Below are 17,286 nucleotides of genomic sequence, written 5' to 3'. Positions count from 1 at the left end.
ATTAATGACTTCGGAGTTGTTGTTTTTAATAAAATGAAAGAAGATGGGCCTGCTACTCTCCTTCCTGGGAGCTATAAAATGACTTCATTCTCCCTTAGCAAAAAATAAAAAGGAAGCTGGGATGACAATCAGAGTTAAGGGCCTTTAGTCAGTGCACATTGCTCACATTATTCATGTGAACACAGCCTTTGTGATTCTGTGTTGAAACAACCAGGCTGTGACTTTGCTGTAACAAATTTCTCTTGGGATATCCTCAGATCCGTGCATTTCAAGAGTCCTTTGCAGACATTCGCTGTTTGATGGGGCTTTCAAGAATGCACAGTTTAGTGCATCCCTCCAAGAACACACGCAGTCACCCATGTCCCGCATTTGTCCTTAGAAGGAGACAGTGAATGTGGGCAGAGTTTCTACTCCCTTGTTTGGAAAGCTGGAACATTTAAGGGGTAAAAACTCTCCATAGGTTCACCATCTGCTTCTGCAATCTCATGTGAACGTGGTAGGAGCAGGGCTAGGGTGTGCATTACTGGGGAATGTGATTCTAAGCAGCACATGTTTGATAAACCTCTCACATGTTCTCCATAAGAGAGTGGACACCTGCACAGGGCTAAGGAGCTCACATTCACAACATGAGTTCCCCAGACTCCATGTGTTCTCCTTCCAGGTCAACTTGTGTGGGTTTACTGCATAGCCACCACCATTAAAAAAAATGTTTCAGAGTACTGGCCCTCGGTCATCCAGATTTTTCTATATGGCCAGTGCTTAATGCTTTTCTCTCTTCTTTTGTAAAATGCATGAAAAGATACTGAACTTCTCAAGACCAGTGGTGTGACTGGAGAGGGTGCAAAGCACTAAGTTTTGAAAGGAGCCTCACTGCAGCATGCAAGGGCCCCCCCCCTTTGGAACCATGTGTACACATCCGTTTTGCTCCCCCCTACCTGGAATGGCCCTGAAGTGGGAAGGTCCCCATGCATACTCCGGTGAGCCTCCCTGCAAAATTAGTGCTTTGCAAACTCTTCAAACTATGCCACTGCTCAAGAGTTGTGCTTTCTTTACACCTTTTGGTTGGTTAAAGATACCTTATACTAGGCATATGCCCTCATTGCCCTTCCTCTGGCTATTTGATATAAAGACAACATCTAGCAGCTCTTCTGAGGTTCTCTAAGAGTTCTACAACTGCCAGGGAATGTGTGCCTATAAATGTATACATGAGAGATTCGGTTCAACCAATAGGAAAACTTTTTCTGCTTCAGCAGGATTTTTCTGTCCTGTTGCATTCTCTCTCTCAATCTCTCTCTGTTTCCACATTGTTTACCGCCATCCAAATTGGTTATACTTTTAATAAACAGCCCTTCATCAGAATTAGAAGCTACTTTAAATCAGTACTGCAGCCGGGGGGGGGGGGGTAGCAAAATGATATGTACTGCAGGCACCCCAACACATTGTGTAAGCAGCCCCTCCCACTTGCTGACAGAGCCATTTTGGGCAGCGATGGCAAAGTGCAGACCCTCTCTGAACTAAATGGCATCTTCCATGTGTTGCTTGTTACAATGGCTCCTATGGTGAGAAGGGTTCTGATGGCAAGTGGGAGGGGCCACTTACATGGCACATTGAGGCTCCTGCAGCACTTTGTGTCTGGCCTCTAGCTTTGCTTACTGCTTCATATTATTAATGAAGAAGTATGAGCATGCTAAGAACATAAGAACAGCCCCACTGGATCAGGCCATAGGCCCATCTAGTCCAGCTTCCTGTATCTCACAGCGGCCCACCAAATGCCCCAGGGAGCACACCAGATAACAAGATACCTGCATCCTGGTGCCCTCCCTTGCATCTGGCATTCTGACATAGCCCATTTCTAAAATCAGGAGGTTGCACATACACATCATGGCTTGTATCCCGTAATGGATTTTTCCTCTAGAAACGTGTCCAATCCCCTTTTAAAGGCATCCAGGCCAGATGCCATCACCACATCCTGTGGGTCCTGACAGATTCTCAGTCTAGGAACATAAGAACAGCCCCACTGGATCAGGCCATAGGCCCATCTAGTCCAGCTTCCTGTATCTCACAGCGGCCCACCAAATGCCCCAGGGAGCACACCAGATAACAAGAGACCTCATCCTGAGCTCAGGAGTTCTGGGCTGCAGTGGGCAATGCTATATAATTCAGCAAGTGAAAGTTTAGATTATGAAGAGTTAAAGTAAAACAAAAAGCCAGTAATCCAGCATTCAGCTTATTGTAGCAAAGCCCAGTTATTTATGACATTTTAACTCAGACTTCTCAACATGGAATATTAAAAGCTGAACATTCTCTTAATTTATCATTTCTAAAATGGATTTGCGTTATTATTAGGCAGATGTTCCATCTTAATTTTACAACGTGTCTTTCTTTTCTTCTTAGAGTTTTCCAGTGTATCACACATGCCACAAAATGTTCAGCTTTCCATTTCTGTCTTGCATTCAGGAGTACAGTGGGCCCTCCTTATCCACAGACTCTGCATTCACGGTTGCCAAGTCTGTACCTCAGATGGCCCCGTGTACACAACCAGAAGCCACTTCCAGCTCACATCGGTGACATCCGGTAGTATCCAGGATGTGTTCTGAGGCACGGGGAGGTTGCACACGGCCTCCTCGCACCTTAGAATGTCTCTGGGATGTGATTGGAAATCCCCAACACAAACCAGTCACGTCCAGTGGGCCCTTCTCCTTCTGAGGAGGCTAGGAGGTCAGTGCAATCTCTGGAACGGGTCACAGAACTGATCCCCCATGGATAGGAAGGGCCCACTGTCTATCTAACTCTTTTAACTCTTAATTTTGAAAAAGTACAGTTAAGACTGCAATCCTATAAGCATTTTCCTGGGAGTAGGTCCACTGAGCCCAATGGGTTTTACTTCTGAGTAGACATGTATAGAATTGTGCTGGAAATGTATTTGTTTAAAGTGGCAGGTTTTGGGTGCTTTTCCTTCTACCTTCTTCTTGTAGATTGTGATTTCTCTGGTTATTATTATTATTAAATAAGTAAGTTTTAAATTCATTTGTGTGAAAATTGTCACTAGATGAAAATGAAATATACCATAATGTTTATAATGGATCTGTTGTAAACTCCTGCTCAGTATTCTAGAGTAACCTAAGTAGTTGCAGACCAGTCCATGCCCTGTTCCATATGAAACTATACATTAAATTAAAAAGGGATTGGAAAAGACAACTAGGAACTAGGATTGGCTTCATGTTTTTTTTTATGGTGACGGAAAACATTAAATCCTCATTAAACCCACAGAGTTTTATTTCTGCCTCAGGGTCTAAGGCTTCACATGTTTATATAAATCATGGGATTTCATAACTTTGAAATGCTCTGCATGGCTGTCTTGGGTCATGCAAGAATGAGTTGTGTGTTACTGGGAAGACAGGTCCCAAGATTATATTTTCCTGGGACTTGAGAACCAGGCTATCCCATCCAGTCTGGTTATTTTTTATACCTCTGAAAATAGGAAGCTCAGTCACACAAGCTTCAGGTTCAAGACTGTGTTTTGATGCAAGGGGGGGGGGGATCTCTTCTGTTCTGTCAACAGAGGAACCTTCTGCTGCACGGATGGAGTTTCTCTTTATAGAAGTGACCGGGAGAGCAGTTTACATGTGGGACTTTGTGATGCAGTCTCATGTCAGTAGTGTTGCTTGAGTCTAGACCAGCCTGGTACACTCCAGCTTTTGTTGTTTATATGACGTACTTAGTGACGTAGCTAGAGGGGGTGCAAAGCACTGAGTGTTTCGGGGAGCCTCACCATGGCATGCAAGTGACCCTTTCCCTCCAGAGCCATCCTGGGACTCAAGAGCAAAATGGAAACATCCCCTCCGTTTTGCTCTCGTGGCCTGGAATGGCTTTGAAGGGGAGGGGCTGCTCGTATGCTGCGTTGCCTCCATTTTGCTCTCACGGCCCGGAATGGCTGTGAAGGGGAGGCGGGCTGCTTGCACGCCACGGTGAGGCTTCCTACAAAACTTAGTGCTTTGAACCCCCTGTACCTACGCCACTGGATGTATTGACATCTGCAAGAGGGATCTGAAGGCCTTAGGAGTGGACCTCAACAAGTGGGAAACCCTGGCCTCTGAGCGGCCCGCTTGGAGGCAGGCTGTGCAACATGGCCTTTCCCAGTTTGAAGAGACACTTTGCCAATAGTCTGAGGCCAAGAGTCAAAGAAGGAAGGCCCATAGCCAGGGAGACAGACCAGGGACAGACTGCACTTGCTCCCAGTGTGGAAGGGATTGTCACTCCCGAATCGGCCTTTTCAGCCACACTAGACGCTGTTCCAGAACCACCTTTCAGAGCGCGATACCAGAGTCTTTTGAGACTGAAGGTTGCCAACAATCATGGATGTATTGAAACACTTTTTTAAAAATTTCATAAAGTGCATTTTATTATTTTTATTTCATTCTCCTTTTCTGGGTTGAAATGAGCAACTAGTGGATGTTCTAGCTGAGGAAAATAATGTGCTTTTGTAGCCTGTCATTACTTTTGTTATAGTCATATGCATGTGTTCTGGTTTATTAGCAGCTTTCCAGATAACCCCTTTTTTGCACTTGTACAATCCTTTTGTCTCTACGAACTAAATTGTATGAGTTTGTTCCGTGTATAGAATGATTTAGTAGATTTTATTTTCATGCATGTTGAAATGTGGTTATTACTGAGAAGCCTGCAATTATTTATGAAAGGGATAAATGTATATTATATGTTAGTACTGCTGTGAAACAGTGTGTATAGAAAACAATCCAACTTTTTTTTGTGAATTGTGTTTACAGGGTGCAGCCTTAATTCGAATGCTGGCTAATTTTATGGGTCACTCAGTGTTTCAGATGGGCCTACAAGTATGTAGAAACCATTCTTTCTTTCCTTGTGTGCTTGTGTTTGTATTTGTGCCAGTATATTTTTTTATTGCATATATTTCTGCCAGTGTTTGTAACACCAGCTATTGCACTATCAATATATGTTTAAGGCTGAATTGAACAGGGAAAATTGGTTGTATTACCGGAAAGGTTGTAACACTCTAGAAATGGAAAAGGCTTCCCTTTTGATACTGTTTTGCATCCATTTTCACTCACCTTCCTTTTTGAAAAGTACAGAAAACTTTGCTTTTCTTCATTGTTCAGAAAAAAGCAATTCCAGTATGGCTACAGATAGAGTTTGATATTAATAAATTGAAAATGAACATAGTTTCCGAAGCATGTTTTTTAAGGAAGATATATTAAGACAAGAAATATTTTTTTCCCTCTTCAAATTCCTTGTGTTTTGATTAGCACAGTAGCATTTCCAGAGGGGGCACAAAGCACTAAGTTTTGCAGGCACCTCACCACGCCATGCAAGCAGCCCCACCTCTTCCGAGCCATTCAGGGCCACTAGAGCTAAATATAGGCATATGCCTCCGTTTTGCTCTAGCAGTCCGGAATGGCTCCTAAGGGGAGAGGCTGCTTGCACGGCACAGTGAGGCACCTGCAAAACTGAGTGCTTTGCACCCCCTCTAGCTATGCTACTGGATTAGCATGACTTCTACATTTGGCTCAATCCTAGCCAACTTTTCCGCACCAATAGGGCAGTCATGGAGGGCTCTTCAAAGTAAGGGACTGTTTGCTCCCTTCCCTTGGGGTTGCATGGTGACTGCATCGGTGCTTGCAAGTTGGATAGGATTGGGCCCTGAATGATGTTTTGACAACTCATTTTGTCGTACACCAAGATTTTAATAACCAACACATCTGGATGGAAAGTGAGAAATTTGGAAAAGAAATAAATTCACTTTGCTTTTTACCAAGACTAAATTGTTTCCAACAATAATTCCAAGTGAATTAATGTTTATAAAACCATTTAAAAGCAAGCAAACCGAAGCACAAGAGCCATGCAGCTGCCTTTATTCCATTGAAATGTGTTTAAGTAAATCATGTAACAGGCAGCTGTGATTGTTGAATTATGTATGTTGCAGTCTGTTACTTAGAGGTGTCCTTTAAAGTAAATTGATGTTCACCTGAAATACAATTATGCTAAGATGGAAAGAGCAATCAATCTTATCTGTTCTTAGTAAGCTTTCCAGTCTGGAAAATTTAAATAAACTACATCTGGGATCAGGTCATATGAACTACATCTCGGATCAGGTTTAACACAGTAATTCTATCCCCCAATAGACTGAAAGGTAAAATATTAACCAAAAGTTAATAAACATTTATGTGTGTGTACTGTATTAAATATGCATTTAATACAACAGTGACAAAAATAATGATGGAGTTTCTTTAGTATGTCCTGTTGTTTCCTTTAAAAATTTAGTAGGATTGGTAAAGTTTTGAAATAGAATTTTACTTTATCTTAAATTTCCAGTTTTCTTTGGTCTTCTGTAATACAGCCTTTATTTTCTAGCCATGCTTTATGTAGAGAAACACCACCCCCACCAGAAACTTGTTTAGAGAAACTTCAAAACAGAATTTAACATAATACACAGCTTAAGACCATCAACTTTAGGTGCAATTGGAAATTGCTACAAGCAGTTTATGGAAGCCTTGTTACAGAACTAGAAATAGAGAGCTTGTGTGCTATTTAGAGAGCTAAAGCATTGTACTAAGAATGCCTTGGTTTACATCCCTACTTACGTACAAGGCTCATCAGCTAGGTTTGGGAAAGTAATGTCCCGTTTTCACTGTTGCTTTGAGGATAAAATTAAGTTTAGCTCCTTAGGAAAAGTATGAAACGCAAGACCTTTCTGCAAGACTGTAGTAAAGGTGTATCATGGTGCTGGTGGAAAGACCTGTACTGGTCTGTCGGCACCATTCAAAGACCTGTGTCTGCCGGAGCAGGTGGACTCCCTGCAAGCTGGCTCAAGGGCGAGGGAAGGGTGGAATGCAGGTGGGGAGGGGTGTAATGGGAGGGGGAGGGCAGGGATGGAGTGGATTGGGCCCAGGAAGGGGTGGAAACAGTGGAAGTGGCTTCCTCCATGTCCTGTCCCCTTTCCTGGCCCTGATTTCCCAATATAGGGCTGCTGGGACTTGCACCAGCGATTTTGCTGGCACAAGCACGAGTAACCTCATAGCAGCTGATTGGGCTTACCCTGGGGGAGTCCCCTTGCCTCAGGGAGACCTCCAACAGCCTCTGTTTCTGCACTGGATACAGCAAAGGCTGTTTCAGTGCTACTTCACAGCATAGAAAGTTAGTTAGGACTGGGCTTTTAGTTCTGCTAATGGTCCACTTGAATGTATCACAGTAAATTTCACTTTGGGTTTCTTTGGTTTTTAACACCAATAAGAAAGTGACATAAAATAATAAGAAAGTGACATAAACCACATTTTTTCCCCCTTTCAGTTTGTATCCCTTCATTAATTAATATATAATTTTGCAAGGTCGGTTTCTGTGTAACTCATGACTTTCTGTTTAAATGTGGTCACGGTGAGTACAGTGTTAGTATGGCTACGTGTGAAGAGGTCTGCCTTCTGTCATCTTTAGTCCTTCTGTGAGATTCTCTGGCTTTGAGTCAGACATTGGCCTTTCTCTCCTGCTGGTTTGATTATTCTTAGACCAATGTGTATTTTGGTGAGTTTGTCTGCATTACATTTCATTTGGCATTTGACAGCTCATTGATCATCCAGATCTGTATCCTTTTGAACTTCAGTTGCTGCTATATTTGTGTTCATCACTCACTTTGATTTAGTGCATCATCAGCAGTTTGCATTAGTTTACAGTGGGATCTCCTGTCTCTGTGATAAATTAACACCTTTTGTACTTTAGGTTGTACTGTATACATCACGCCAAGGACCTTTTATTCACTTCACTAGACTGACACATAAAGCCTGGGTACTGAAAGGTCCTTTTAAATGTTATCCTAGCCACCTGAGTGTTGCATTTCAGTGAATGGCTTCCAGGTCTCTGGGATAATGTTTGAATGATCCAGCCAGATAGGTGGGAGCTGACCACATGGATATTTCCCAAAGAATTATGGCCCAAACCTATCCCCCACTTTCACCGGAGGAGCACATGCTCTGCCAGTGCAAGGTGTCATGTCACAAATATGGTGGAAAACACATTGCACCAGTGAGCCAGTTAGGAAAACTGGTGGGAACTGCTGGCCACCTGCAGGCCTTCCCACCAGTTTTCCTAGTTTTCCTACAATAGAAAATGTTTGCCCTGAAGTTCTGATGCTGCAGTTCTAGAAACACAATGGGTCACACTCTGAATAGACATGCATCAGCTTGTGCTGTGAGAGTTTGAGGAAGCTTGACTTAAAAGATGAAAAGACAGGACAAGGGTCTAGTTAAACAAATATTTCTCATTGAGAGTGACTCTGCCATTGCTTCTGTGTGCCTCAGCCAGAGAAGTCAATACTAGCTCAATTATTATAACAATGTAATGCTAGCTATTGCATGCCTCGAGAAAATATTCCATTCCATTCTCTGGGAGACTGTCATTCCTGTAGATTTGTAAGAGGTCAATATTGTTGCTTCGTTTCAAAACCTGCTTTTTAAAAGTTAGTTCCATTAACGTAAGGTTATTTTATATATTTATTTATAGAGGTATTTATATACCGCCTTTCTTTGGTTGTCAGATTTCTCCTCAGACTTTAATCCAAGGCGGTTTACATAGGCAGGCTGTTCTAAATCCCCGTAGGGATTTTTACAATTGAATAGTTCTAGTCTTTCATAGAACTCCTCGTTCCAGCTGGATTCCTTCCCGGTCTGGTCTCTCTCTGGCCCTTCACCTCCCACGCTCCACTTGAGGGCAACTCCTCTCTGCCACCGAGGGTCAGCTCATCAGTATATCAGCGTGTTGTCAGTTCTCGGGTACGTCCGGTTGTTTCGAACTGGCAGCCTCAGATAGAATGCTGTCATTATTAATTCCAGAAGGTTAGATTTGAAAATTTGTGTGTACATCATTCAGTATTTACATGAATGCGTGCCCTTTTAAACCATTTTAAACACCGATCAAATGTGCACACCTGTGCGCTGGGCAAAAATGGGTTAAACTTGTTTCTTCCTTTATATGTACTTGAGGGTAAACATTTAGATAAAAGGCAACGTGTGCAATAAAATGTAGGAAGTCATTAAATAGGTGTGTTTGAATTCTGATGGATGTCTTGTTCTCACTTATAAATTGATATAGTTCAGCTGCATATCGTCATTGATCACATGATGTTGTTCTTAAAACAAGCTTATCATTCTAGCAGGTAGCCCTTGCGTGTATTAAAAGGAAGGCACCATGTTCAGCAGGGACTCTGCCATCCTTGTGACATTTCCCTTTAGATTTTGAATGCAAATTGCTTTGCGACCACGCTGTAATTGTCTTTGTTGTAGTCAAAGCCAGCTGTGCTTTCATCCTTCCTAATGCACTGTTGGCTAACAAGGAGTTTCAGTACTAATAGAAAAAGAGGATTTTGCATACAGTAATATATCCATAAAGCTGCTTTTGTGAGGCCCTGCTACCTCCTTTCGGTCCGGATTTAAGTCTGTCTAATTTAGGGCTTCACAGTTGCCGTAGCTGTATTGCAACTGAGACAACTTCATAAATTCTGTGTCCTCTGTTTCTCTTTGGATCTTGCCCCAGTTCTTATGTCATTATGAGCCGCCTGGACATGGGAAAGGCAGGCTGTAAATCTTTTAAATTAATAATTACGACACTGACATTTCCAGTGTTTGCAGTATGGCCACCAGGCCTACATGGTACCCAGCATTGAATTACAGCAGGCAGGAAGTCTCCTCGGGATTTGTTCCCTTACCCCGTGTAGTAAGGGGCCTGCTCAGTAGAGCTACTCAGATCAATGCTATCTATTTAGCTGATGTAGAACCAAGTAGCCCCGTGTAACATTGGCAGGACCAGGGCCAGGAGTTAGTACGTTGGCGGCAACAGCATAGCTGGAGTTGGGTCACAGTGCCAAATTCTGCAGGCTCCTGAACAGCACCTTGCAAGAGGTGCACACCCCCCCCCATCAGACCCATTCTGGTCGGTGAGAGGAAAATGGAGGAGTTGCCTTGACTTCCTAGCTACATTTCCGGTTGGAGGCCTGCTCTTCTATCTCTGCCCTCCTCCCGTTTGCTTGTTTCTTCCCAATGCTTATTATGTCGAAAGCAACATATGTAGGAATCTAAAAACAGCCTGATATTGATTTTTCAATGAATTACACTTAAGTGAATAAGTTAAAAAAAAAAAAATTCAATTGATGGGTTCCAGAGATGTGGGTATGAGAAATCATACCACAGCTACATTATCTCAGATTGCAGTAAATTACAAGGGGAGGAAATAACTCCCAAAATTATAATTACACTAATTTATATATCAGTTTTGGCTCCAGAAAGAATTATAAGATTCAAATATCATTTCTCTTAGTTAGCACTTGAAACTGCTTGTTTGAGGATAATAATTTAATTGCACATATGCTTCTCTGGTAGCAGATTTTTTGATTGCTTCTAATTGCACTTGTTGTTGAATGTGAAACAAATAAAAACATTCTTTTTTAAAAAAAAAGAAGATGAAGGCCTAGAGTAAGCTTTGTGTTTTTAATGAATGTCACAACAGATCTTTTTATGTGAGGAATGAAGCCCAAATTTCAGTTTGCACCAGTCCAGTAATTTGTCTAGATCAGCGTTTCTTAATGTTTGTCCCCTGCTATACCGCTTCTCATGGTGCACCTATTGGGAGTACACTGGAAGTAGGTAGCAATGATGTCATTGCCAGTTCCTTCTATGTTGGGAGGCCAGACACAGTGCAACAAACACCAGTCAGAAGCTCAGGGCAGATGCGAGCACACTGGAGTTCTTCCTGCTGAACCTCTTACCACTGGCTTGTCATGTTGTAGCTAGTCTCCCTGACAGGCAGTGGGGCCTGGGGGTTCCACAAGTACCACTGGACACCACCTCAAGTAACACTGGTGATACGAGAGTATAACTGGTTGAGAGACACTGGTTTAGATTGGTTTGCCCCTTCTACTCATCCTGTGCAAGTCAATAGAATCTGAATGCATTCTGACTTACTGTCTAAAATAGTGGTAACTTCCTTGGGGGTGTGTGTGTGTGTGTGTGTGTGTTTGCTACACACATACACAAGCACATTTTGAGTCTTTGTTTATATGAGATATTTTCCTTGGCAATCTTAAATAATGCCATGGGTTTGCTTGGTCCTTCTCAATTTTATTGCATTCCATATTCCTCCATTTTATCAGCTTCCTGAGAGCCCAATCCTATGCATATCTACTCAGGAGTAAGTCACATTATAGTCAATGGAGGTGACGCCCAGATTAGTGTGGATAGGTTTGCAGCCTTACTCTTGTGACAGGAACAAGAATGAATTCTGAAAACAATTTCTTTTTGTTTGGTCACAACCGCTGTGCAGTGCGAAATCGGTCCCCGTTCGGACCAGCACTTACCATTGCATCACACAGCAGAGAAGAAGCCCCTTCATCTTTGCTGCCCAATGCTCTGGGCAGTCATACCATAGCCCATTGTCCCAGAAGGCATTGCTTCTGCATTTCCAGATCGATGCGACTGCCTGGATGGTCGCACAACAGCAAGGGAGGGGCTTCTTTTGAGCAGCGCACCAGAACGGTAAGCGCTGCTCACATAAGGGAGAGATGCAGCATTGCACAGGATCCGGCTCACGGGCCTTGGCTTGGCGAGTGCTAAACTATACAAGTACTTAATAATATTGAAGCAGCTTCTAGCTGTTGGTATTGATTTGGTCTTTTTATTCTCTGCTCAAATATAGCCTTGCTTCTTAATGTTTTGTGTAATTGCCATTTTCCAGACATACAACAAGCATCCATTCAGTGATGGAACCATCCAATGTATCCATCTCTTGATTAACACCATTCTAGATGCCATTATCATATGCTACATTTTTTGTTTTTCATGCTTTTTGAATTGTATATGATTTTAGCACGTATGCTGGCTTTTCTCCTTTTGTATTTTATTGCGTTTTAATGAATGTTGTAAGCCATCTTGGGTGCCCTATTATGGGAGGAGGGGAGGATGCATCATAAATTTTTAAATAAATTATTATACAAAGCTTTCCATAAACCTGGTCAAATAGACAATGGATTCAGTGGTTGTAAATATCCAGTCATTTCGGAAATAACTCTTGTTATGTTTTCTAGAATTCATTAATGGCTGAGCACATCAACTATATAAATTCGTTATTTCCTATATTTTGTCATTTTCTTTTGCTTGGCATAGGCAGTAGACAGTTTGACATTTGGCACTCTTTTTTCACACAACAGCAATTTACAGTTTCTGGTAACATTAGCTCTAGTGACTTCAGACATCTTTCTCCTGGTTGTGCTTTGAGGTCACAAGAATGATTTGCAGAAAGCCTCGGGGTCGTATGCTTCTCCCGTCCCTCTTGATTGTGAACTTGCTACACTTTCTCATGATGTTTAAACTCAGTCTGAGCTCCTGGTTTGTTTACTAACCATAGAACAAACCATAGTTCTTCAAGTTTAGACATCGTGGGAAGCTTAGGTTACATCAAAAACAAATTTTTAATACTTTCTTGTGTTGTGCAGAGAAGAGAGGAGGGCACACAAGCCTGACATCCTTTCCCCTAATGCTGAACCATAGTTGTTACAGAAAAACCAAAACTGGCAAAACAGTTAACCATGTTTACTGCCTGGAGCCACATTAGCCAGATGCAGCTGTGAGAAAGTTGCTCACTAGAACATTCCAAAGGGGCTAGTGTCTTGGGGAGATGTGGGAATGGCCAGCCCTCATCTCTGGAGATAGCAGTTCCCAGAGTGGCTGATTGGCCAAGGACACCTTGTTTATGAAACCGTTCCAGCTGCAGGTTTTCAAGTTGGGAGAGACTACCCTCCATGAGTGAATGGCCTGACTGCACATCCACCACTAGAACCCTTGACCAGTTCTAATTTCTAATTGGCTGTTGAGCTCAAGCCAATTATAAGAGTCACCTGTTGGGAACATCCTTGGTCTTAGTTCTTTTCTGGTTTGTGGGGCCTCAGCTTTGTCCGCTTTGTTCCAAGATGGACAACCCTGACTGCGGCAGGGCCGACTGAGATTTATGAATGTGAGACTTTTGGTCAGTGATAATTAGTATTAGTGTTAGGAGTTTTTATTATTTTAATTTTGATGTGTATTGTATGTTCTCTTCAAATCCCTAAATCTATGCCTAAGCAAAGTGCCTGTCTAATGCTATTTCTATCCTCTAATAAATCCTATCTGTTTGCAGCTGTATGGATTATTGGAACCATGGAAGGGGGGGGAACTGGTGGTAAATGGGACTGGTTTCCAGTGACTTGGTCTTGTGCTATCCTGTTGCCCATTAAGTGTACCTGGCACCCTGTTTCAAGCCAAGTGGGGACTCTGGCTGGGAAGTCAAGCTTTGGAGGGCAATTGCCTGTTTGGTATGGTCTGTGAGCTCCTGAGGTTGAGAGAGCAATTGGCAGTAACCAGAAGGCGGTTGGGTAGTTAGTGGGTGATTGAGTTATTGCCCTGCTAATTGCCTGGTTTGTGAAAAGCTTCTCTTTTGAATGTCACAATAGTTTCATACTGAACCGTAGGTCTGACCAGACCTCTCTCACTCATATGCAAAAGATTTGGTTCTGTGATTCTTGAGTTATTTTGTTTGTTTCTTATAGCTAAGGGCCTATTGTAGGGAGAAATAATTCCTCAGCAAAAGCCTAATTTATATTATAAACATCTGGTGACTGAAGGGAACTATATTTAGAATAATATTATAAAGACCCTTACCGAGTCTAGGACAGCCTGCCTATGTAAATCTGGGTAATATCTGCTGAGGAAGGTGGTATATAAACACAAAAAATAAATAATACAAATTAGACCTTTGCTGATGAATTATTTCTCCCTACAATACACCTACATTTTGCTGTAGTGGCCCAGAATGGCTCTAAAAGGGAGGGGAAGGGGCCGCTTGCATGCCATAGTGAGGCTCCCTGCAAAACTTAGTGCTTTGCACCCTCTCTAGCTATGCTATTGCTCTACAGCAGGGGTGTCCAAAGTTTTTGGCAGGAGGACCACATCATCGCTCTGACACTGTGTCAGGGGCCGAGGAAAAAAATAATTAATTTACATTTACATAAGTTTACATAAATGAATATATTAAAGATGAACTTATATGAATGAATGAAGATCTTGCAATAGCGCAAGGCCTATAAAAGTCCTTGCACAAAGCAAGGCCAGCCTTTCCTTTGCTGCCACTGCTGCATCACAGACATGAAACAGCAAGCAGTGGAGGGCACGCTCATCCCACAGCTCACGTGAGAGGTCAAACAGTTTTCCTCATGCTGAAAGCAGTTGCGTCGGGCCAGTGCAGGCTCCAACAAATCTCCAGAGGGCCAGAGGCTCATTGGAGACTGGGGGCTCCCTGAGGGCCGCATTGGAAGTCCTCAAGGGCCGCAAGTGGCCCCAGGGTCGGGGTTTGGGCACCCCTGCTCTACAGTGTTGTCCTGACCAGCCCAGTATTTTAAAAACAGGATTATTATCTTTAGAAGCTACTTCACAGTGTAGTTTAGCACCATGTTGTGCTAATTTATTTCCTTCTAATTTTTAACAGGCTTTCCCACTGTCTTTTCGTTTTCCACTTTTTCTCACCTTTTAATTGTATACTTCTCCGTGAAATAAGAATTTTGGTTCACAACTATGAGAGTCTATGAATGGAACCACACATGCTATTTAAGATTAATTAGCAAGAAATAAAAACACCTGAACTTGTGCTTGGGGCACAGGGAGCGGATGAAGAATTACAAGCGTACAGAGTTTTCTGATTTGTTTTTTTTTTTTACTCCTCTGTTCAAGAGGAAATGAGAGCTACCAACATTTGGATTGACAAACCATAGTTATAATCCTTGTTCTTGTCTGCAAAGGGTGCAGCACCTAGGGACAGAAGCGCTGAGCAGATGGAAAACAAAACAGGGAAGGTTTTCTAAGCTATAGTGCAGTGGTTTTCAACCAGTGTACATGGCACACTTGTGTGCCACGAACGAGCCCCAGATGTGCTGTGGGAGTTTGGGGGAGGGTCAGCAATTAATAGGGCAATTGAAAAATGTGAGCCCCCCACCAGCAGGATGGTATCTCTTGTCAACTGTCCAAGAACTGATGGTGTGCCTTTTACATTACGAGGAAACTGAACGCTTTCCACATGCACTGCCTCCGGCGCATCCTCGGCATCACCTGGCAGGACAAAGTTCCAAACAACACAGTCCTGGAATGTGCTGGAATCCCTAGCATGTATGCACTGCTGAAACAGAGACGCCTGCGTTGGCTCGGTCATGTTGTGAGAATGGATGATGGCCGGATCCCAAAGGATCTCCTCTATGGTGAACTCGTGCAAGGAAAGCGCCCTACAGGTAGACCACAGCTGCGATACAAGGACATCTGCAAGAGGGATCTGAAGGCCTTAGGAGTGGACCTCAACAAGTGGAAAACTCTGGCCTCTGAGTGGCCCGCTTGGAGGCAGGCTGTGCAGCATGGCCTTTCCCAGTTTGAAGAGACACTTGGCCAACAGTCTGAGGCAAAGAGGCAAAGAAGGAAGGCCCACAGCCAGGAAGACAGACCAGGGACAGACTGCACTTGCTCCCGGTGTGGAAGGGATTGTCACTCCCGAATCGGCCTTTTCAGCCACACTAGACGCTGTTCCAGAACCACCTTTCAGAGCGCGATACCAGAGTCTTTCGAGACTGAAGGTTGCCAACAATGAAAAAAGTGACTTCAAGTTTTTTTTTCTTTGAAAAACCAGAAGTGAGGTTTTTAATGCCTTTTAAGGCATTAGGAGGCCTGGGTAAGCCCCTGAGAAATTTCTATCCGACCGAATCCTGAAAATTCATAGCAAATTACTTTTTTTTTTTTTGAAAGCTCCAAGGCAAAAAATGCATTGAAGTTGTCATTTATAAACATAATAGAAACCTACAAGGTCCTGTATTACTGAAAACTTAAACATGCCAGCTTAATTCCAGCCATTACACCTGTCTAGGCATGAATTCCTTAGTCCTCCTTGAAGAGGCTCCAATTCATACTTTGGTGAATTTTGCATATGAGAAGTCACCAAGAACATCCTTCTTGGTATTTTTCTGGTGCAGGTGCTGCATGAATAGCATGTGGCTTTGTGCTTGCCTATTACATACTCAAATCTGAAAGCTTGTTTAGATGCACCCATGCGCACGTGCCAGCAGTTCTTTGTTTTTTTTCCAGCTTTCTTCATGCTATATACAATTCACAGCAAAGCGGTTTGCAACTAGTGCAAGAGACTGCTGTTTGAGGAAGGTGTGGAAAAGTCAAGTGTATTGTGGGTATGTGGAGATAGCCACACAGCTCTCTTGGTAATATTTTGTGTCTTTATTGTGATCGCTGCTTTCTGAAATCAGAAACTCTAAATGTATTCAGAGCCTGAGAAGTGCAGTGACAAGAATGTTGACTTTGGTGATGTGATAAACCCAGGATCGGATCTCTGCTTAGCTATGAAGCTTGCTGAGCAGCCGTGGGCAAGTCTCTGTCTCTCAGCCTTACCTTCCTCTTGTAAATATCCAGTAAAAGGTTTGCAGAGATTTGAAACTTAAAAAAAACAAACCCAAAGAAGGCTGAGAAACTCCCTCAAATTCTTTGTTACCAGGGGCATTGAAGGATTAAAGAGGGAGAGAGAGAGATAGAATTCAAGGAAAATTTCTAGAGAAGGATCACTTTCTGTTGTGGGTAGGCAGGGCTTAGAGAGTGAAAGAACCATTTAGCCGGAAAAAAAAATGCAGTTCTTTGAAAGGAAAAGAAAGATCAGATGGGGGAGAGAGATAAGAAACTGGAAAAAATTTAACAAGAGAGAGTAGGAAAAAAGTAAGGCTGACTGTTTCATGGGAAAGATTGCCACTACTTCTGTAGCCTAATAGTGTGATTCTTACGTAATGGTAAGATCTACTGAATCCATTGGGACTTACTCCCAAGAAGATGGGAGCATTTTACTGTGGGACCTCTCTTATAAGCAACATTTCTCTGAGCCCCTTTGAGGAAGGGGATGCAGTTCAAAAAAGTTATAGTAAAATAACTAGGATAAAGTAATTTTTTTTCCCCTTCCAATTTCTGGTGATATATTTCTGTGTTCTAAAGTGCCTTTCCTCTGTTTCTGTTTTCCAAAGCTTCTTTAATTCTGATGAAGTTAGCATGAGGAGCTTTCCCTGTGAATATTCTGGTGAACCTGATCATAGCAAAGTCTTCTCTTTTTGATAAACATTCCTGAAAACTGATGGGTGTCTGTGAGTCAGCTTTATGCTGCAGAAAGCTAGGTTTGCTGAAGTGTTTTCTTAAAGGGATATCATGCCATTAACAGCTG

The 17,286-nt window shown here is 42.7% G+C and overlaps 1 protein-coding gene across 1 annotated transcript in view; it reads left to right on the top strand.

The window, feature by feature from the left end:
* The window catches only part of TRHDE (thyrotropin releasing hormone degrading enzyme), a 253,931-nt gene that overhangs the window by 171,742 nt on the left and 64,903 nt on the right, over positions 1-17,286 (top strand). Inside the window, exon 7 of the mRNA XM_066634507.1 lies at positions 4,785-4,850. Within this exon, the coding sequence (XP_066490604.1) occupies positions 4,785-4,850 (66 nt within the window). The remainder of the gene's footprint in view (positions 1-4,784; positions 4,851-17,286) is intronic.

This window comes from Tiliqua scincoides, chromosome 7 (genome assembly GCF_035046505.1).
Source record: "Tiliqua scincoides isolate rTilSci1 chromosome 7, rTilSci1.hap2, whole genome shotgun sequence".
Lineage (NCBI taxonomy): Eukaryota > Metazoa > Chordata > Lepidosauria > Squamata > Scincidae > Tiliqua > Tiliqua scincoides.
The sequence above is the reverse complement of the archived record's forward strand: the minus strand, read 5'-3'. Positions and strand labels throughout refer to the sequence as shown.